Genomic DNA, 21,286 nt, shown 5'->3' with positions numbered 1-21,286 from the left:
CGGCCTGATCAAGCAGAAATGTGATTCTCCACACTTGGTCCAAGGAGCGCTGGGTAGACGCCTACAGCCAAGGGGCTGGGATTTGGGAGAGGCAGAATAAACGCGCCTTTCACGCCCGGCATCCCCAGCAGTCCTGTGGCTCCTGCGCTCACAGCCTTGGTTATTTCTTGCCCTGCTTGCAGGAGGCAAGACAAGCTGAAATAAAGAGAAACTTGTTCTGTGGCAGGAAAGGTCATTTCTTCTGACCAGGCATTCCCATCCTGGGAAGGAGACAAGAAGCATTTTACGTTAAAGGTAAACTGATAAAATATTTGTCTGCTGGAGGAAGGGGAGGAATGTCAAAAACATGTCAGTGTTCTTTAGAAAAAATTATTGTGGCATCTTACTCTTTCCCTGACAACAACTGTGGGGTGTCATACAGAACTGTTTTAGCCTTTAGTGATCTACAGCCTCATGCAGGACATTTTCCTTGCTGGAAGGATGCTCTTTGTCCGTCAGTGCATTCCTGTGTGTGTGCACACCAGGGTGTGAATGTGTGATCTGCAGCCGAGGAAGTGACTGAAAGTATTAGAAGTGAGTGGACATAGAGGGGTATTAGCAGAGTCTCTGGGAATGCTGTTGTTTCTTATTACTTTCTTCGTTGCAGCTGACCAACAAGGAAACAACTAACAAAATCACTCTGATGAAATGTGCAGTTTGTAACAGAGATGTCTTATGGTTTGTGTGCTTTTGTAGATTTGTCACATTCCATGTTAAAACTTGCTTTTCATGCTGCTACACAAGAGGACTGAAGAAGTAATTTATAGGTACAATTAAGAATGCCATGTTTGGGGAAAAAAGGGAGAGTATTTGTAACAAAACCAAGCTTGACAATTGAGTAGCTCAGCTTCACTGTGATTCTTGAAAGCAAGCTGAAGGCAGCAACCACAGTGTGGTTTTAATCTTCAAATCTGATCATCAGTTAATATGTTTGTAAAGGCTTGGTTGCCTCACCTCCTCAGGCTGGTTTTTACCAGCTCATAGTCCAGACAGCCTGAAGACTTGAGCCAGGTTTGCAGAAGACATTAAAATCTCAGCAATGCTGTTGTAGCTGCAGTGCTCCAAGAGCACACATGTTGCAGCCCAGCCAGAGCATTCCTACAGCTGGACTGATCAAAATGGTCAGAAGTGACAATTCACCACATCCCTGCAGGAAAATGCTGTGCTGCAGGCTGGGCAAGAGGACCTGGAGCAAGGCAGCCTGCTCTGTGTATGCTGTTCAGAGACATGTGGTTAAATCAAGCATGGGCTGGTCCTAAAGTCCTTGAACTGAACTGTTGCTAAGACCTGCTGAGGTCTTGGTTTCAGTCAATCTATATTCTTGGCCTCAAACTAGTGCCTAATAAAGAGGCCAGTTCTCATGAATAACTCTTACTTCGGGCATTTTTAAGAATCTATCTTGTTTAGGGAAGTTTTGGTAGGGTGGAAAAACATTATAGCAAGTGCAGAGATCAGTGATGGACAGCTAATGCTTAAAAAACAACAATTGGCATGCAGAAGTTCTGCATATTTGACCACTGCAGTTTATTCATTTACATTCATCTACACATGCAGAGTTGTAAGGTGACTGTAGAATGATTTGTGCTAGTGCATGAAAATTTGAAGGGAAACATCTGTCATCAAAAAACAATAGGAAAAAGCATTTATTTAGCATGGGGCGAAAGACAGAAATGTTTGCATGCTGTGTTTGGCTCGATTTACTATAGGAAAGACTTAATGATGTACAGAAGGGCTGTCTGTAAGAAACTGTACAGGGCCTGCTATTTTCTGGGGCTTCTCACGTGATGTTCATTTGGGTGTTGCAACACACTGACACTCTGTAATAAATCCGCCAGGGCATTATTTAAAGGGCTCATACTCAATGTATTTTTTTAATATGGCTTCATTCCCTGTGAATGCTAATGAGGATATGCAAAGATGAGAAGCTTTCCGATGACAGACACAGATGGGATGCCTTTAAGGCTGTGTCAGTGGCCTCTGAAAATACTGATTGCAGAGTGGGGGCACTGAGAGAAGATGCTGAAGCCTTTGGAATTGAACAGTTAACAGAGCATGAATCAAACCTGGATTTTCAGTTACAGGAAGGATAAAGCCTTATGTCAGTCCTACCCTGTGGCAGCCACTGACTCTGATGGCTGGGTCTCAGTGTAGCTATGGGAAAATGCACATCTGTGTTCCTTTTCTTTGTGAAGGCTGTACTTACAGAGGATATTTGTACCACTCACCACACAGATTTCATGCTCAGCAGGAGGATGAGTTTTCATTCTCAGCAGGAGGCACAAGCACAGGTGCCTTTAACTTTGGGGAGTAAATGGAATTTGTCAAGGCCTTGCAGAATCAGGTCTCACTCTTGCCCATTGGTCTTTCTAATGCTACACCACTGCTCTTTGCCTCCTCTGCCTCTTACTTGAGCCTCTCTGTTCCTCAGAGCACTGTCATCAGCTACCATCCTTTTTCAGGTATTGCCCGAAGCCACTGCTGAGCAATTGATGGGAAAACAATAATGGTTAGGTTAGAAGAAAGCTGGCTTCAGCTGGCATTTTTGTATAAATTTGGAGAAATCCATTTTATAGATGACTTGTAAATGTATAAACTCTACACTACCACCTGTCTTTTCCTTCCTTTCACATTTCTTTTGATTTTAAGTCAAGAAGACATTGCTCTGGGCTGAGCATGTACATAATTCAGGTCCTCTGACATCCCTGTATAAAGTCATGTTGCAGGATCAAGAAGAGTACCTGTGACAGAGACTGTCCTTTGACAAGGAGTAAAACCTTCCCTTGATTAAGAAAGGTCCACATAGCCCAAGACAATTCTTTAGAAGTTGCTGCAGTGCTGTTAACATCAGTCTGATATTTCCCCTCTGAAGTTAGACTCTCAGCCCGTTACACATCCAATTGGGATAAAAGTGCTTCAGAAGAGAGGCTGCTCCACCACCTGCACATGCATTGCCCATGCACAGAATTCAAATATCAGTAAGCAAAATACATATGTTTCATAAATAAAACTGTTCTTGTCATAAACTTGGCCTCAGATACTTTTGGATAATTTGTTTGTGAAGCTGCCTACATAGTCTGGGAAGGGAATAGAAAGATACATTTTCCAACATATTTGCTGTGCAGAGAATGTGCTTAGACCTTTGATTAATATTCCTAGTTTGTATTGTTTATTTACATATAAGAGTTTAGCTCTCTGTGATGACAGCTTATTTTTAAACAAAAATATATGATGTTTAAATGGAAACTAGAGATGAATGTGAGAGAGGCACCTTGGATGAAATAATAAGAGGTGGAATTTGTTCATAATTAAACCAAAATTAAGGTATTCTGTCAGGCTTTGTTGTAATCTGTTTTTTTCTTTAGCCTTGCCTGGAATTGTCTGTGTGCTCGCAGGGAAATCAATCTATGCCTTGGGCAGTGGGATCTCTCCATGGCTAGGGAGACTGATTGATTGTTTCATATATTGAGACTGTAGGTTTGATGGGAATTCTATAGGAACAGTGATAGCAGTGGAGATTTGAGGGTTTTGGCTTCTTTACTAAAATACATACCTTACAACATATGTTCCTTCTTATCAGATAAAAAGTCCTCTCTCCACTGTGTATTTCTCTCTTCTTTCTGCTGTGTATTTCTCTTCTCTTTTGCATATTTCTCTTCTTCATCGCCAAACAATATGGATTGTTTAAAGTACAAAATAAAATTAGTAAGTCATGTAAGGTTAGTACTATGGACAATCTTTGCCATGGACATATTTAGTGTCTTTGTAATGATTCAGTGATTTGGTTGTATTTGTTGTTCTTTTTTTTAAAGTGTAAAATAATGCCTAAAAATGGCACAGCAGCCAGCCAGGCTCAATCTCTTAAAAATGTGCTCCCATGATGGGTACAGTGTTCTTCAAAGTATGACTGATCTGCCATTTCCTCTTCATTGAGAAAAACCAAATAGCAGAAAGCTTCCTATATCTGCTTCTATCTCCTCCCTGCTGTCCAGAGAAGCATTGGAGTCACCATCCCTGTAGATTTTTAAAAGATACGTGGATTTGGCACTTAGAGACATGGTTTAGTGGTGAAAGGTTTGTTATTGGACTCCATGAGCTCAAAGGTCTTTCCCTTATAAATGTTTCTATGAGAGTAATTTTGTCATCTCTTGTTAACAAGTGATTATCAACAAGTGAAACTGAGAAAGAACTTCTTCACAGAAAGGGTTGTTATACATTGGAATGGATTGTCCATGCTCAGTGGTTGGACTCACTGATCTTGGAGGTCTTTTCCAACCTAAATGATTCTGTGTGATTGCCAACATCAAAGTTATATTACTGTCCCTGCAACTACATTAATCAGCATAAAAATTAAAAGTTTAAGTGACCGTCTTTAAGAAGATGTTCCTATTCTGGTTATAACTTGAGTAAAAACCAACAATCTAAAACCATTGTGTGGCCTCTCTTGGTCTACCATAGAGTCATTATTGTGCTCATGCCATTCCTGTAAGGTACAAGAACTCCTCAAAGGTTTGTCTGTGTGTTTACTCTCTGCTGTATGGCTAAACACTAACCGGGACACACATGTGAGAGAAAGAGATTGGTGTCATCAGGGCGTTACCCAGCTCAGGTCTTCCCCAGTTCCAAATACTGTTCAGGAATATATATTAGACTTGCAGCCCATTTTAACAAATAATTGTCGGGTGAAAGCATCTTTTCATTGTAGCCTTTAGGTGGTAACATTATCTAATAAAAAGGCAGTCACTGCCCTTCACTCAGGGACAGTACCACAGACCTGCCATGCAGGATGTGGAAACATGTTAAACCAGGACAAGGTTCTTTAAAGCAAAAATTACTGTGGTCCTCTTTCAAATAAAAAAGGAATTGGACACAAAGATTTATAATGGCAGATCTTGAGAGAGGAGGAGGAGAACAAATTTTTTGTTGGTTTTGGTAAAAATAAGTAATCGAATGGCTCATTCCAACTTGAAGAATTACAGCCTCAGAGTTCCTCTTTCTGAAGCAGATTAACTTTCAGATTAAAGTTTGTATCTGGTCTGGCCCAAAACTGAGTGATCTGACCCAAACCAGGGCTTTCTTGCCCATGTTTGGCAGAGGGGAAGCAACATGCTGGAGATAGATGGCATCACCTTAACTGCTCTGTGCCATCCTCCATGGCAGGAGTTCCTGGGCAAAAGAGCAATTATGCTGATGCCTCGAGGAGCAAGCAGAGACTCCGGAGGCCTGTCTGCATTGACAACTGCAAGCAGGTTCTGCTGCTTGGCTGATGGAGAGCCAGCATGGGCTCAGGAGTTGTGCAGTCCTACAGCACAGGGAGAGCTAATGTGAGCTGGCTCTGGCCTTGTGCTGGGATCCAGGATCAGAGACCAGCAGCCTTCCCTTCTGGCCCAGGAGATCAAAGAGGTGGGGATGAAATACCCACCTTTCCAGGGGAGCCACGTTTCTGAACAACAGTGTTTTGTTATACCCAGGCATAGAGCAGGATTTAATTTTTCTGAGACAAATGGGATCCCGTAGGGCTCTTGTCATTAAAAATGCATGTGTGCATGAATACTTAAGTAAAGGGTGGCCACCTAAATGATCACAACAGGCAAAGAAACCTCCCCTTGAATTTCCATACCCCGCAGCCACCCTCCCTTTGAAGTTGCTGGCATCCAGGGACAGCTGGGTGCAGTGGGGCTTCACGGGGAAGATTAAAGATGTCATGATCTCTTACTCAGCAGCAGCACGGAGAGAGTACAGGGAATGCATTCTCCTGGAAAAAAACTGAACTGTAAATCACAGAGGTAATCCAACATCAGATGAGCAGAGGCACGGGCTTGTTCACAGGCGGGGCATTGGTGAAACTGGGAAGAACAGATATGAAGCAGAGCCAGTGAGAGCAGCTACAGATCAGATCAAGAGAGGTGTAAGGTCATGTGTGATAAAGTCAGGAAGACAAGTGAGGTTTCTGCTCTGATAACCTGAGAATCATGCTCCAAGCTGGGGATGCACTGAATGTTACTAAGGCTCCCAAGGGCTTGTGTTTGACCCCAGGAGAGAGCAGTCACCTACCCTCTGCTGCGGGTGACTCTGCCATATTTCATATTTCGACGGTTTGGGCAGACATTTTGCATCCCATGGGCCTGCCTCAGGCAGACCGGCAGTGCTGCTGAAAACTGCTGCCCATGTGATTCCTACCTGCCTGAGAAGGCAGGCAGGGGAAAGCAGGTTGTTCTGTTTATGCTGAAAATGCCTGGCATGCTCCAGGCAATGTTCCAGCTCCTGTGCTTTGAAACGTGGGCTCTGCACTGAGCCAGGGGTGGCAGCAGCTCTCTGGGATGTTCCCCTTTTCCTTCCCCATGAAAATGCACCCTCTTTCCCCCATTTAAAACAAACCCCCCACCGTTTTAAAGCACATGCTCTGTAAGCACATGCTGTGTCCCTGCAGGTCTCTGAAGCTCGTGGCCAGGCTGGTGGGGTTGCAAAGGAGAGGCTCAGGGCTTGTCCCACTGCCCAGGCTGTCGAGCATTGCTGCAGGCTCCTGGCCTGTGGGGACTGAGGCACAGTGAGGAAACATTGGGTAGACCTACCACAGATTAACCTGTCACTGTCTCAGGCTCTTTGCTCCTCAGAAGGCAAATCTGTCTGCTGGTAAACTTTCCCACACAGGCTGAAATGCATTCTGGAAAATGCCCGCATTTAACCCCTCTCATCACTAAGGGGTCATGAAGATACTGAATTGTCCTTCAGGGACCAGTTTTAGGCACTGGCAAAGCCTCAAACACAAGACAGGAGGAGGAAGATATGGGTGGGATGGGATCTGTGTGGAGTCAGATTGCCTCTCTTTGTGCAGCCACCTGCTCTGGGGACAGTGCTTACCGAGCATCGAGCTTTGCCAAACAGCTTCCTGGTGAAGCTCGAGGCAGGAAGCAATGCTGTTGGGATGAGGATTTGGGTGAGGGCCCAGGAAGACATGGCAGCCAGAACAGGGCTTCTGGCATTAGTGTTGGACATTCTTCAGGGAAGGGTGAGATCACTGGGAACACTGGTCACTTGTGACATGATATAGCATAAGGTCAGATAGGTTTTTTAATATATGAATAGCACTCACACCCTGAGAAAGCCCAAAGTTTTGGGAAAAGAACAGAAATATGTACAAACCATTTAGACAGCAATAATGTATTGGAAAAGGGATGCAAAAACCAAATTGTTAAATTTAATATTTTTGAGATTTTGCATTTCAGTAGGTGCAGCTTGTTTGTTGGGTAGGTCTGGTTTTTTGTTTGCTTGGGTTTGTTTTTTCTAAGAGTGTATGTGCATTCTGGATGTGAATAATAAAATAAGGCAGTGAATACAAGTAAAAAAATAACTCAGAAATAAGAGTTCAGACAAAAATGTTTTGAAGCATAAAAAATATAAGCATACCAAATGACAGCAGTAAAGGAAAGAATGATTTGAATGAAATCAGGCCATATCAAAAAGACAGGCATTAAAGTATTACAGTCCCTCTCCATCTCCCTTCCTGTTAAAGCTGACACACAGACTTGCTATATGCTTCCAGTTTTATCCTAAAAGTATGCTGGAGGCAGTGGAAGGGAAAAAGGAGAAGGATTTCTTAGAGAGAGAATGTTTTTATCCCTCTGTGGGAAGGAAGCAGCCATGATCTGATAACGTTGCTGAACCAATCTGCTTCTCACTGTGCTTATCACCAGAGCAATAAGGTTAATTCTGTAGTGAGGGCAGCAAAGCACTGTCAGTCAGTGAAGGGAGGAGAATGGACAGAACAACAGACACCATTTCTTATCTGACAGGCTCAGACAGAAGCTGCGAAAAATATCAGCAGTAGCTAAACACAGGGGAGAAAAGAAATCCTTAGCAACTTTATTTTAAACCATTTTATATGGAAAATATGAGCTCTAATATTTATTAATAACAGGGACCAAAGAAATAGTGCAACCAGTTGAGATGCAATGGCTGAAATGTGTCCCAAACCATGTGCTAAGGACAATGAGGCTCACAGCTGACAACAAACAAACTTTTCCTAAAGAAAAGGTGTTTTCCTTGGGACCTGGGGCTGGTTCTGTCATTGTCAGGATGACTCTGGGGCAGTGGAAGAAATAGTATGAAACTCAAAATATTTTGGAAAGAACTGACTGATGATTTAAATATTCTTCCTTCTGTTTGGAAGGAAAACAGGACTCCTGCAGTTTTCTTGGAACAGGCTGCAGAAAAACATTTGGAGTGCCAAGTGCCTCTATCCTAAGGCAGCGACCAGGACAATATGGCTGGGAGATTTGTAAAAACCTCATTAGCAGAAAGTAATAATTTTCTGGGTGTTAAGAATACTGTTCAATGCTGCCATACTCTTGATCAAATGGATCATTTTAGTGGATTGTTAAAATCTACATGGTGCTTCTTTGTAAAAGATGAAGTGTCATCTCCTGCAATCCCTGGCCAATTTCCAATTTACCTATTTGCCTATCCAATTAGGTTGATGTCAAGTCTCATTATTTTATCTTAAGACTCATTATATTTTGTGGTTTTCTTGGAAATCCAGCTTTGGGAGTCCTGTGATTATAAAAGCATTTAATCTTACTTAAAAACTTAAAAACGCTGTATTTAAGAACCTTATTATGGTTGAAACTCCTAAAATCATGAAACCTAATAAAGAAAGATGGAAGGAAACCAAGATCAATCTTTTTAATGCATTTTTTTGTGCTTGGTATTACTGAATGTCCTTGAATAGCTCTCACTATCCTTTACATTTTAATGACTAAACCACAGTTCTCTCAACAGCTACTGTGTTGAGAGGCAAAATCAGAGGTCTCTCTGCTATTCAGGGATCTCTTTGTACTAAATTGTAGGCAAAGTGCACAATAATAATAATAATAATAATAATAATAATAACAATAACAATAGTGAACACTTAATAACAAGTGAAACACTTAAAAAAATCAGGATGCTTTGAGTCAGAGATTTCCCCCCCACATTTATTTCAGATCAGTTAAAGAGCCACACATGCCCACACCATTTCAGGCAGCTTAAGTTTAAACTGCTGGGCTGAAAACCAAACTCAGAGACCACATAGATCAAATGGGGTTGCCTGAGTAGTCATCAAACCTGCTTCAAGTTGAAGAGCTATTTTAAAACCAGGGCCTTCTTTGCTTACCCCAAGAAACATACACTAAGTCCTGCAGGCTCCAAAGACAAAGCTGGCCAGTAGCAGATTCAGCTATCAGACTTTCTTCAGTGAGCTCCTTGCCTTGCTCCTGCCTGTAGTTTCCCAATGTCGGGTTCAGAGTGGTTTCCATTGGATTACTCCCAAATACTTGCCTCAGGGTTGCAAGACCATAGTTTTCAGTCTAACCCCATGCTGGGAAAGCAATGAACCCACGAGCTCCATCCTGCTATCCTGCTATCCTAATGCAGACCCCAATTCATGGTCTTTGTTTTGCTCAGGGGCTTGATGGACTTTACACCACACATGCAAGGGGCCCTGCTCACTGCTCCTCATTCCAGAGCTGTCTGGGGAACAGTCCTGCTGACAACATTCATTAACATCTTTCAATAAAATTTCTACACCAAGGGTCTACTACTGTTACCGGTGGTGATGAAAGACATTTAACTGAATGACATCATTAGTGCAGACTTGCTTACCTAATGCCCTTGGGAATGCTGCCCAACCATGCCAGCAGAGAGCTTCCAGCTCTGGAGTGCCACTGGAGGCAAATCAAGCCCTAAGACAAGCCCTACAGTCCTCCATGCTTAAGAAAGATGTTTTAAAGAGAGCAATGTCACTGCTGATGGGGAGATCCCAGGAAAACACTGCAGTATCCAAGCTGTACACACAGCAACTGTGGTTTTTCATGGCAAATAACAAAAAGGGGTACTGCAGACATGTTAATAAACTTGGATATTCACTTGGGGGTAAATATGTGGAATAACAATGCAGTAGTTGCAAGCTCAGCATAAAAATATGTGACTTACTACAGAACCAGGGCAACACTGCCTTAGTCCTTAAAACAACCTGAAAAGAAATAGAGATTGCTATTGGGAAAGCACCAGTCACCTTTCACCCCTGCCTTTGAAATGAAGTGCTGTTATATTTTTCTTTATTTTATGTCAAAAACTTCTGTCCCCTGAACTGAGAAAGTGACCTCTTCTCGAAGACACTTCACTCAGTTTAAACCTGAGTGTTATAGTCTTCTGCCAATCACTTCTTCTATCACTAGAGCAATGAATTTCTACAATAACCTTGTATTTGAGTCAATCCATTCTCTGGGTTTCACAAGATTGCATTTTTATCCCAGCAGTTTCTTGAGTCATCATGATGTATTTGGTATCCAGAGGAGGTTCTGTGCTTTGTATTCCCTTGGCCCAGAGGCACAAAGCACCTGAAGTTCTGCAGAGCCCCAGCTCCCACACAAGGTTTGTTACAAACCAACCAGCTGAACAAAACACTCTTTGCCATTACCAATATCGCAGTAAACTATGAATATTCATGAGTTATTGCCCTGGTTTTATAAATTAACTCCATCATATCTTTTTCATGTAGCCTTGCATATATGCTCTTCACTTCTGTCTCTTCTAGCTATATTCTGCAAATAACTATCCAAAAAGCTCTGGTGGTTTTAGCAAACAGACTGTCAGCGTTAGGCTGATGAAAGAGTGCATTGATTCAGAAGAAAAGGCTTTTGCTCCAGCACATGGTGTTGTCTGCTGACACTTGAAGCATGGGGCTACAGGAAAAACCACTCAAAAACAGTGACAGAAAAGACAAACCAGTTTTGGTTCACATTTGCATGGGAATTGAGCTGGGACCCCAGCCTCCTGTGGCAGTGCTTCCATCACTGGTGTTGGGAAGGTGCTGCTCCCTACTGCTCTGCCTCTGTGGGAAGATGTGGCTCCTGCAGAGAGCAGGAGGCACTTTGGTTGGAGCTGTTGCTGCTGCCACTTCGACTGGGATGACAGAATCATAGAATGGTTTGGGTTGGAAGTGACATTAAAGATGATCTCATTCCAACCCTTCCCCACTGTAAGCAGGGACACCTTCCCAAAGACCAGGTTGCTCAGAGCCTCATCCAGCCTGACCTTGAACACTTCCAGGGATGGGGCATCCTCAAGTTCTCTGGGCAAGTGGCTCCAGTGTCTCACCATCCTCTCAGTAAAGAATTTAATCACAATATCCAATCTAAACCTGCTCTCTTTCAGTTTGAAGCCATTATCCCTTGCCCAATCACTCTATGTCCTTGTAACAAGTCCTTACAAAAAGGATGAGCAGAAATGCCTGAGCTTTAGCTCAAGGGTGCTGGTGGATGAAGGGCAGCAAGGGAAAAACTTTGAGTGCAGGTCTAAGTAATTTTTTCACAAGAGAAAAGATTCAGGGGGCAAACAGGAGAAATTTCCTGAAGCATCATTCAGACTGGAGCTGGGGCACTGCTGAGGGACCAGCCAATGCTGGTGATTCTTCTGCTGGTGATTCTTCTGCAGATTTTACAGTGAGTGGTGAAGCCAGCCATAGGGTCTGGTCCCACCCCACGATCAGCTGTGCCTGAATGGCACTGACAAGGTTCCAAATCTCATCTCAGGGAGTTGCCACATCACTGCACAGCTCCCTCAGCATGCACTCCTGGCTATGTATATATATACACATACATATTCAATGTACATATTTATATACAGTTGAATATATACACTACGTGCAGTGTGTGTGTGTGTGTGTACTCGTCTGCAACTGATCTGGAACTGATCCTTCTCTCAGGGAGGCAAGGCCCCAGCAGTTGCCAGATTTCTCACAAGCAGTTTACAGAGGGAGCCCTGCTCTCCCTTGCTCTACACTGGCACAAGTTCAGCAGGAGGTGAGATGCTCATTATGGTCTCCTGAGTGCTGTGGGTCTCTGCTGCCAGGGAAGAGAGAGGTTTGTGTCTGAGGATGGGTAAGGAATTCATTAAGAATTCATCTGGGGCGTTTCTGGCTTCTGCAGGGGAAGGAACTGATAGAAGATTAATTCACCGAGGGAAGGTTTAACTCTGAATCAGGAAAAGGCAAGAGTAAGTTTAGGCACCATTACAGTTAAGAAACTGCTGAGCAAGAGCTCTTAGTTTGTGAGTTTGGCTTTTGGTCCCTGAGTTTTTGCAATAAACTAAAACAGTCCGTATGCAGAAAAAAAATTTCCAAATTATTTTTTAAAGCTAATCATTTAAAATGCATTGCAATTTTCTGTGGGCTTGGGCGGTGGGAGGAAGGGAGACAGAGAAAACCCTGAACTAAGTCACCTTTGGTTGTTTCTGATTAGCTGTCCCAACAGGACACTCTCCCCATTTCCATGTGCTGTTACAAGGATCCGACAAACTGGGTTTAAATCGAGAGCTGTGTAAAATGTCACTCTACAGCCACCTCCCCTGTCAGAAAAGGATCCGACAAATTGGGTTTATATCGAGGGCTGTGTAAAATGACACTCTACAGCCATCTCCCCTGTCAGAACAGCCTGCACGAACCGCTGCACGGTCTTTCCCAGTCTCACCGGATCGGTTTTGTGTAACTGCAGAGAAAAGCGGTGCTGGGAAGGGGCCGAGCACACGGGTGGTGCCTGGTGCTGCCCGCAGGAATCTCACCCGCAGGATGCTCAGTCCCGCGGGATCCCAGCACTGCCGGAGCGCCGCCGGAGCGCTGCCCTCGCCTCCCCGCCCCTCCCCGCCCGCCGGGACGAGCCCTTCCCTTCCCTTCTCTCCAGCTGCTCCGTCCTTCCCTCCCTCCGTCTCCATCCTCTCCGTCTCCTCCCGCACAGGTGGGACTCTGCTCGCCGCCCCTGCCGCGATGTCGCCGCCGTGTCCCCGCGGGGCTCTGCCCGGAGCCTCCCTCCTGCTCCTCTTCCTCCTCCTGCCGCTGCTCTGCGCGGCTCCCGGTGAGTGAGCGCCGTGCGGGATGCGGGATACAGGGAACACAGCCCGGGAAAAAGCCTTCCCCTGGCATCCCGCGTGGGTGAGAGCCTTCGGACGCTCCAAACCTTGTGCAAGTTGGGCATCTGTTTAAAAACACACCGGTTTGCCAGTGGCTGAAGCATTTTGGATCAGCCGAGCGCTTGCAGGTCTCCTGTTGTGCTGCCGGTCTGAGGACCAGCAGGATGACTGCTTGGATGTGCTTTGGGGCACGATGCCAGGCACAATTTTGGAGCAGTCTGATCGTTAGCACAGCCCTCACCCAGCGACCAGGGCCTTCCAGCATTATCATGCTGCTCTCAGTGCTGGTGCTGGCACCAGCTGCAGTCTTCCAACGAAAAAATACAGTAACTTACTTGGTGAAGAAGGCCAGTATTGGGTTTCCCTTGCCAAGAGAGCTGGGGAGAGGATGCTGGAGTGTCTGAAGGTTCCCTCCAGTGTATATTGTGCTCAAGTGTGGAAAGAGGAGCAAAGAGAGGCACTGGGAGAAACTTGTCTGTTTTACCTGTTGAGCTGGAGCTCTGACAAAAACACTTCTGGCAGTTGTTGAGAAATAATCTTTTGTTGTTGTTGTTATTTCCTTCTCAGTAAATGAATATGTTTTATTTTTGTTTATCTAGATGTTTCAAGGGGAAATAAGCTTAAGCTGATGCTTCAGAAGCGAGAAGGTGAGTAAAGAGGCAGCAAAGTGCTTTCCTTTGCTTTTCCTGAGTCGGTTGTAGTCAGTGGAAGCTGCCGATGAGCTTTCCCTGTACCTCCAGCTCCAAGGGTGCAGACAGAGCAGGAGGCTACAAACACAGGGCCACTCTCACTATGGATCACACCAAAACCTCCTGCTCAGGCAGAACCTGTGCCTGCTGCCCATTTGGGATTTTGAGCTGGAGGCTCTGCTTACCACAGCTCCCTCTGAAATCCGGGCTTCCCAGTTTCAGGCAGCACACCTGCCTTTTGCTCTGCACAGAGCACAGCACTGACATTTTCCACTGTATGCATGGCACACGTGGCATTTATCTGGTTGATTCTGGGAAGTCACAAACTCCTCCAAGGGATTATAATGCATGGAAATACTGCTGGCTCAAGCACAGAGAAGAAAATATGCAAACCTGGCTTGCCTATGATGCCTTGACTTGTTCTTTTTGTCTTCTTGGCCCCACATGTGCTTCCTTTTTGGAAGACTGCTCTCTTATGGGAGAGATGATGGCCAAGGGCCCAGTAGTCAGAAGCAGGGAATGGCTCACTGGTTGGGGGAAGGTGGTGGAAATTATGCCAACTGGGAACAAGCTGCACCACGGCAGATGAAACATCCCAGAAGTTTTGAGTAGCTCCCCTCAGCCTGCTCTATGGCTGAGGCAAAGAATTTACACCCCCACAGAGGGGACTCCCACTTTCTGCAAGGCTTTCTAATTTATTAGTTTTTTTTCCTGGCATCACTCTACACCTCTTACCAGCACTAAAATACATACCCCTCGTGCCTCTGTTTCCCTCGTGTGTAGGTTACTTACGTCAGCATTCTGCAGATAGGAACAATCTTCCTGCACAACAGCAGTGGCCTCTTGTTTGTCCAGGTCCCCTGAGGAGAGGGACCACCAAAGGAGGGCTTTTGGAGCATGCAGACAACATGGGTTACACCAGCAAGAACTGCAAAAGTGATGATGGAGGGAATATGCAGACCCTTTAGTTCCAGCCTCCCCTGCCTTTGGCTGGTTTCTAGATTGAGCAGGCCAAGTGCACAGTACTGCTTCCCTTGCTGGCAGTGTCCCCTGTGTGAGGGGGGGGACATTCATGGGACATTTGCTCAGCTGTCCCTCTTCCCAGTAATTACACCCAGCTCAAGCTCATGGTGAGTTATCTGTTTACAGCTCATCATTGCAGGACAGCCTACTGTTTCCCACTTACTGCAACAACTCATCTATCACTTCTATCTCCAGAATCTCCTTCTCTCTGCAGTCCTTTGCTTTCCTCTGTGAGTCTGCCCAGCTCCTGCTTCAATGACTTTCACATCTCCACTTGACTTCCCGGTCTACCCCAGTCTTTTCCCTCACATCTGCCAAAACTCCCATGCACACCCGTGTTCCTGATTTCTCCCTCATTATAATGAACCATCTGAAGCCAAGACTCCTCCTACTCCTACAAACTTCTTGTTTCACAGCCAGATCAATACAATATTTTATCACTTCCGTGTGTGGCCAGGGGCTGGCCAGTCACAGAATCGCACAATTGTTAGATTGGAAAGGATCTCTAAGATTGAGTCCAACCATTCACCCAGCAGAGCCATGTTCACCACTAAACCATGTCCCCAAGTGCCACATCTACATGTCTTTTGAACATTTCCAGGGATGGCAATTCCTACTACTTCCCTAGGTAGCTTGTTCCAGAGCTTGACCACTCTTTAGGTGAAGGAATTTTTCTTAGCATCCAATCTAAATCATCCCTGGCAGAACTTAAGGCCATTTCTTCTCATGCTGCTACGTCCTCTCATCCATGCCTTTGGGAAGAACATCAATTCCTCTAGCAGCCACAGCAAACTGCTCTCAGGCATGCAGCAAGCCAGATGGAATGTCTGGGTCTGGCAGGTTGAAGGCATTTCCACGCATCCCTCATGCAGGGTGCTGTGAATGCCTGATGAGCTTTTATTTTCAGTCATACAGGGCATTTAGTAGCACTCCTTATTTAAAAGCTACCTTTTTACAAATCAGATTCAAAAATCTATCTTGTTATGTGTTTCTCCCTTCACTTTCATACATTAGTGGTGTTTGTCCAGCTTCCTCAGTCTTTTTAACTTTACCTCTCATCTTCATCCCAATTTCTGCAACTGTAGCACTTAGGGCCAGTCTCCTGTTCTCTCCTGAAAGCACAAACATATGGTGTATATGCTTGTTGAGTTCAGGTATTTTTATTTAAATTCCTCACTTTGCTGTATTTGAGCTCAGAAATGCTTTCTGAGAATCCAGAATGAGGGTAGCTGAGAAATCCTATTACATTGGTGATTCCCAGGTTTATTACTGTAACTCTGCTACAGGCATTGCACTGGCAAGCACAAAGGTAATGGCATGATGTGAGAATCATTTTCTTACTTGCCGCAAGCTGTATGTTCCAGTCTGACCAAAAATTTCCTGGCATTCCTTTTGTGGGGGGATTTCAGCCCCTGCTGCTGCGAAGCCTGAGGTGTCAGTGAAAGAAACAGTAGCCAAGGAGTTCCTGAGCAGCCTGAGACGCCAGCGGCGCCAGCTGTGGGACAGAAGCCAGCCAGATGTGCAGCAGTGGTACCAGCAGTTCCTGTACCTGGGCTTCGATGAGCAGGTGAGTGTGAGAAATGGAGAGCAGCATGGAGAAAAGGGGGCTTATAAAAAAGAGGGAGAATAGACAGGGATAGAACAAGGGGGATTGGGTTTCAATGAAGAAAGAGGAGATTTAGATTAGATGTTAGGAAGAAATTCTTTACTGTGAGGATGGTGAGGCACAAGAATATGTTCCCCGGAGAAGTGGTTGATGCCCCATTCCTCTAAGAGTTCAAGGCCAGGTTGTATGGAGCTTTGAGCAATGTGGTCTAGTAGAAGGCATCCCTGCCCATGGTAGTGGGGTTGGAACTAGATGATCTTCACTGTCCCTTCCAACCTAAGCCCTTCCACGATTCTGCAAGGCTTTCAAGGGTTGGTAGGTGTTCAGACTGACGGGTGGTGAGTGTGAATGCACAGCCACCACAGAGAGAAGCTGCCCAACTTTTGTTCACAAATACTGAGATTTATTCTTTTAAAGTGGCAAATTTCACACAGAAAGATAAGCTCTGTTACTTTTTTAGAGATCCTTGCATTGTTTTATCAGTAGAAAAAAATTACATAAAGATCTTGTGCGGAGTTCCTATCTGCTATTGAACTTAAGCTTAATAAATTGCAACTCGACATATGAACAAAGTTTGCTTTGTGAAATAGGTGGCCAGACTCAAAGCAATGAATCATATTTCAAGAAATTAATTTGTCACCCTCAACCTAATCAGCTTTTAAACATGCTGAGAAATCCACACCAAGCTGGCTGTGGTTGTCACTCCTCAGTGAAATGGCACTGACATTACGCACCCAATGCACACATCTGTCTCCACAGTGTGTGCAGCTCTGCACCATCACAACAGTGGCAGCTATGCCTTGACTTTAAATGTGAAAGGAAAACCACTGGATAATGTTCAGCCAACCTCCCTTCAAATGAGAAGGATACATTTTTTAAAAACAGTTTATTTGTTAAAACGCTGGAGTGGAATCAAGCTCTGTGCTACTAAATAGATGCTGGAATAGAGCAAAAAAAAGTCCATTTGGTTGCAGTCCCACATGTAGAATTTCTACTTTTAATAAGAGGTAAAAATAGTTATAGATGTTGAATTCTTGGCTTCTGTCAACTGCATGAATATTTTTAATGAGATTGCATTGGCACAGGCAAGCTGGAGTATATTTCAGAGCTTCATGCTATGTGGATTGCATAGAAGATGAATGCACTCACTTTCAAAGCTGCAACAATTAGAAAATAATCCTTTGCTTGAGCTGAAATAATGAAGGGTACTTTAAAAATTCTCCTGGTTATTATGTGGATAAAAGTCACTTTTCAACAGCATGGCTATATCCCCCTTCACCAACAAGATTTGGAAAAATAGGAAAAGTGGTTTTGTACATCAGAAACTGAAGACTGGGGGCAAATACCAAAAGTAACAAGGACAAACCATGCACATAAAGTGAATTCTCCTCTGAGTTCCTGTGTGCATTTCAAAAACTGAAATGAGGCCTGTTGTGGGATACAATGAATTCACTTAGTAGGTTTTCTTGAGTATTAAGACTCAGTTTTAACAATGAAATAACTGTTTGCTCCAGCAAAGGACTTGGGCCATACTTATCCATTGTGTATTTTGCAAAACTTTTTTTTTTTTTAAATCTCAGCCAAAAATATTTCCATAGAGTCATTCAGATGGAAAGCCTTTGGCTTGGCAAGTATTTTATATCCTTGCACACTATTTTTCCTCTGCTGTTGTGAGCAGAACTGAAGTGTTTATTGCATTTCCATAGCTGGAAGGCTGCACTGTACCTTTTTTTTTTACCCATGCAAGGTGGGAATGAGAGACCACAGACAGAAAGCAAAAGCCTGTTGCACCTCAGTCAGGGACATTGCAACTAAACGCATGGGGCAAGGGAGAAGGAAACCTTGAGATTTTTAAGTGTAAAACATTGACATGGTTTTACAGTCCACCACTGACAAGGTAATAGAAACATTGAAGGTGCTTAGTGAACATTTCAGGTGAAGGTGCTCTCAGTTTAAGCACTTTGCAGTGGGCAGAAGGTGTAGGGCTGGGTTCCAGGTGGGGCTGGGCAGGACAATTCCTGCACACAGCATCCTGATAATCCCATAGAGAAGGTGGATACAAGTCACAAAACCCCTTAGATCTAAAGATTTCATTTATGACAAATGTGCAAAGGATCTGAATTCCTGAAACAGGCTCTTGCACCACTTCCATTTCATCTCATCGTTGTAAAGCTTCAGGCTGGAAAGCAAATGTCCTCTTTTTTTTTCTGGCAGAAATTTGAAGATGACATCTCCTACTGGACCAACCTGGGCCGTGCTCGTAATGAGTACTATGGTGGATACTACCAGCACCACTACGATGAGGATTCTCCGATTGGCCCACGAAATCCACACAGCTTCAGGCACGGAGCAGGCGTCAACTACGACGATTACTGATGCCATTAATCCCACTCTAGCTGGGGCTTGTAGGGCTGCACTGGGCAGGCTGAGCCCTCCCTCAGTCAGAACGACCCTGCTTTCCTTCTATTCATGTCAAACAGCAAGAGTAAAGGAACTGCCAGACTTTGATGAAAGCAACATGACTTTTTCTACCTATCTTTACTTAGTAGTACACTATATATAAAGTGTTGTAGAAATAAAGCTTTTTTGATAAAATAGCAGGTTGCCATTATTTAGTAGACTTCATAACAGCAAGTTTAATTCCAACTGTATTGCTACAAATTCCTTTTTAAAGCGCTTTTTCATTTGCTGTCCTACAATAAATTGCAAAATTACATTATATCATCTACTTTGGCATATAGAATACATAATATAAGCCAGTACATTTAAGATGTGCCTTCCCATTCACATTTCTATTAACAAATAAATCCAATTATTCTTGGGAGAAAAGAAAGAAAGGATTCCTGTCAGCTGAAGTGCTGCCTTGCTGCCTCCTCTGCCGTTTCCATACCTACAGTGTGCAGCCCTCCAAGCCTGTCTAACATGGCACTTCTACAGCTCCTGCTGGGTCAAGGACACACATATTCACAAAAGCTAAATTCAGTGCAGAGGAGCTTGCCTACCTAGAAAGCCTGTGAAAGGATTCTCCAGGGAACAGGCTCAAGGCAGGAACTTGACTTTGGCAGTAATTGCTGAGACGCAGAGCATCCAACCTGAGTGGCCTCAACCCCTCCCAGGCATGATAACCCAAAGGTTATCTTTGCTGAATACTCCCCTTTGTGTCCATTCCACTTAGCGTCAAGCTTTCAGCCTAGCTCAAAATAGGGAATAAAACAACAAAGTAAGCTATTTAAAATTAAGTTAGTGTCAGACAGCATACAACACAATGCCCTGACATAATAATTTCCTACTGCAAAATTCCCTCTACCCCCAGTTCACACTGTAACATGCACATTTGGCTGAGCATCAAAATATATCAGAGACTGGGAACCTGTTAGTGAAACATAGTGGATTAAAGGGGGATTGCTGGTGGCATGATGTATGTTAAGAATCCCAAAAGACAACCAATTTTTGTATCACAGCAACATCAGCCTAGGAGAGAGATTTCAGCTGTCAGGGGCTTCAGGAGGAGCTAGGCAGAGGAAAGCACTGCTGGCACTTGACAAATGTAGAGGACAGGGAAGGGGCAGGTGAGGAAGGCTAGCTACTCCATGACTTCTGGAACTGAAGTATCAGGATAAAGAGAGATTAAATGGGTTCTGCCAACTATAGCAGTCAGAGAAGACAGCATGGATGCTTTAGCTGTCTCTCATCTAAAGCTTACAAGAAATTTCCAAAGCATGGATCATGGCAACACCATTCTTTACCCTTCACTTCTTTCTTAACTGACTGTGTTTCCTAATCTTTTGCTTAAAGCCCTCATTGTGTGATGGACTGGTGTCTAGGAGATGCAGCCCAACACTACCCAGCTCCCTGCAGGAACACTTCCCAGGAGATAGGCCTTTACTGTGGGAGCCAAACTGAGCAAACGTTGGTCACATCTCTGCAAGCACTGATCCACGCTAGCCTACCATGCTCCAAACCCTCATCTTTCCCTAGGCTTAATCTTGGCAAATCATTGCCAGTTTAATTGGTTTAAACTGCTGTGTTTCCTCAGTAGAAGAGCCCTTATTCCAAATACAGAATAATCACATTCTGAGTCAAGCACAGATTCTTTTGCACAGTTGGAAAACACCTATTCCTAGAAGAATACTCTCATTTTGTGTCCTACCATAAAAGTGCACTGAATTTGGCAATGTTTGAACCATGCTGATAATTTCCGTAATTTCCCATAATTTACAACTGGAATAAGGAAGAATAAAAAAAGTGCTGAATAAGGAAGAACAAAAAAAGTGCTGTAAATAAAGACCATCCCTCCCTAGGCTTTTGTAAACTCTCTCAATTCTTGCAGGCTGACTCAGTCCAGCAGCTTTCTGTGCCTTGCAGGCTCACAACCAAATCTATGATCTCTGTCTTCTGAGCTCTCCAACAGGAAAAAAAAATTTTTCCATTATATTGGGTTTAGCAGTGGGACAGAGTTAGCTTTCTCTGTAACAACATGTATGATACCATGTTTTAGATTTGTGACTAAACCAGTGTAGGAGGCACACAAATGCTTTTGTTGTGGGTGAACAGTGCTTGCACAGCCTGTTTCCCACAGCATCCCCACCAGGCACGCTAGGGCTGGGTGAGAGGCTGGGATGGTCATGGATGGGAGAGCTGAGCCAAACTGGCCAATTCCATATGGTATAATGACTTGCTCAACAATAAAAGCTGGGAAGAATAAGAGGGTGGGGGCTTTGCCTTCCAGGAAAGCCATTGCTCAGAGACTGGGTGAGCACCAGTCCTGCTTAGGAGAGATGGTGAGTGGCCTTTGCATCACTTGGGTTTTCTTCATCTTTGCTTCACTCATTAAAACCGCTCTTACCTCCTCAGGAGTACTTATTCCTGATTTTCCAATTCTCTCCCACTGGTGCAGGGGGAGGAAGTGGCTGTGAGAGTGCTTTGCTGCTGGGTAGGGTCACCCACCACAAGGCAATAGCTTTGATTTGAGGGCACCCTCCTTCTTGCA

General features: G+C 44.3%; 1 protein-coding gene across 2 annotated transcripts; it reads left to right on the top strand.

Moving 5' to 3' along the window:
* The first annotated feature begins 115 nt into the window (after positions 1-115).
* On the top strand, positions 116-18,891 carry ECRG4 (ECRG4 augurin precursor). Of its 2 annotated transcripts, none has more exons than XM_085054004.1 (5): positions 116-294; positions 12,807-12,923; positions 13,578-13,625; positions 16,100-16,257; positions 18,511-18,891. In XM_085054004.1, exons 2-5 carry the CDS (start codon positions 12,836-12,838, stop codon positions 18,670-18,672), a joined length of 456 nt encoding a protein of 151 aa, XP_084910130.1. In that variant the 5' UTR covers positions 116-294; positions 12,807-12,835; the 3' UTR covers positions 18,673-18,891. The 2 variants fall into 2 exon arrangements, with proteins under 2 accessions (XP_084910130.1, XP_084910137.1); XM_085054011.1 differs by lacking the exon at positions 116-294 and adding an exon at positions 11,497-12,069.
* The last annotated feature ends 2,395 nt before the right edge of the window (positions 18,892-21,286 follow it).

This window comes from Lichenostomus cassidix, chromosome 1 (genome assembly GCF_008360975.1).
Source record: "Lichenostomus cassidix isolate B80296 chromosome 1, HeHo_3.0, whole genome shotgun sequence".
In the NCBI taxonomy this organism is placed as follows: Eukaryota; Metazoa; Chordata; class Aves; order Passeriformes; family Meliphagidae; genus Lichenostomus; species Lichenostomus cassidix.
Note: the sequence above shows the minus strand (reverse complement) of the source record. Positions and strands in the feature narration are given on the sequence as shown.

What these genes read in the sequence shown, in the direction of transcription:
- ECRG4 (XM_085054004.1), top strand. Translation starts at nt 12,836, where the DNA reads ATGTCGCCGCCGTGTCCCCGCGGGGCTCTGCCCGGAGCCTCCCTCCTG. An exon ending in GCTGCTCTGCGCGGCTCCCG is followed by an intron (nt 12,924 to 13,577) that starts GTGAGTGAGCGC and finishes TTGTTTATCTAG; the next exon opens with ATGTTTCAAGGGGAAATAAG. An exon ending in GATGCTTCAGAAGCGAGAAG is followed by an intron (nt 13,626 to 16,099) that starts GTGAGTAAAGAG and finishes GGGGGATTTCAG; the next exon opens with CCCCTGCTGCTGCGAAGCCT.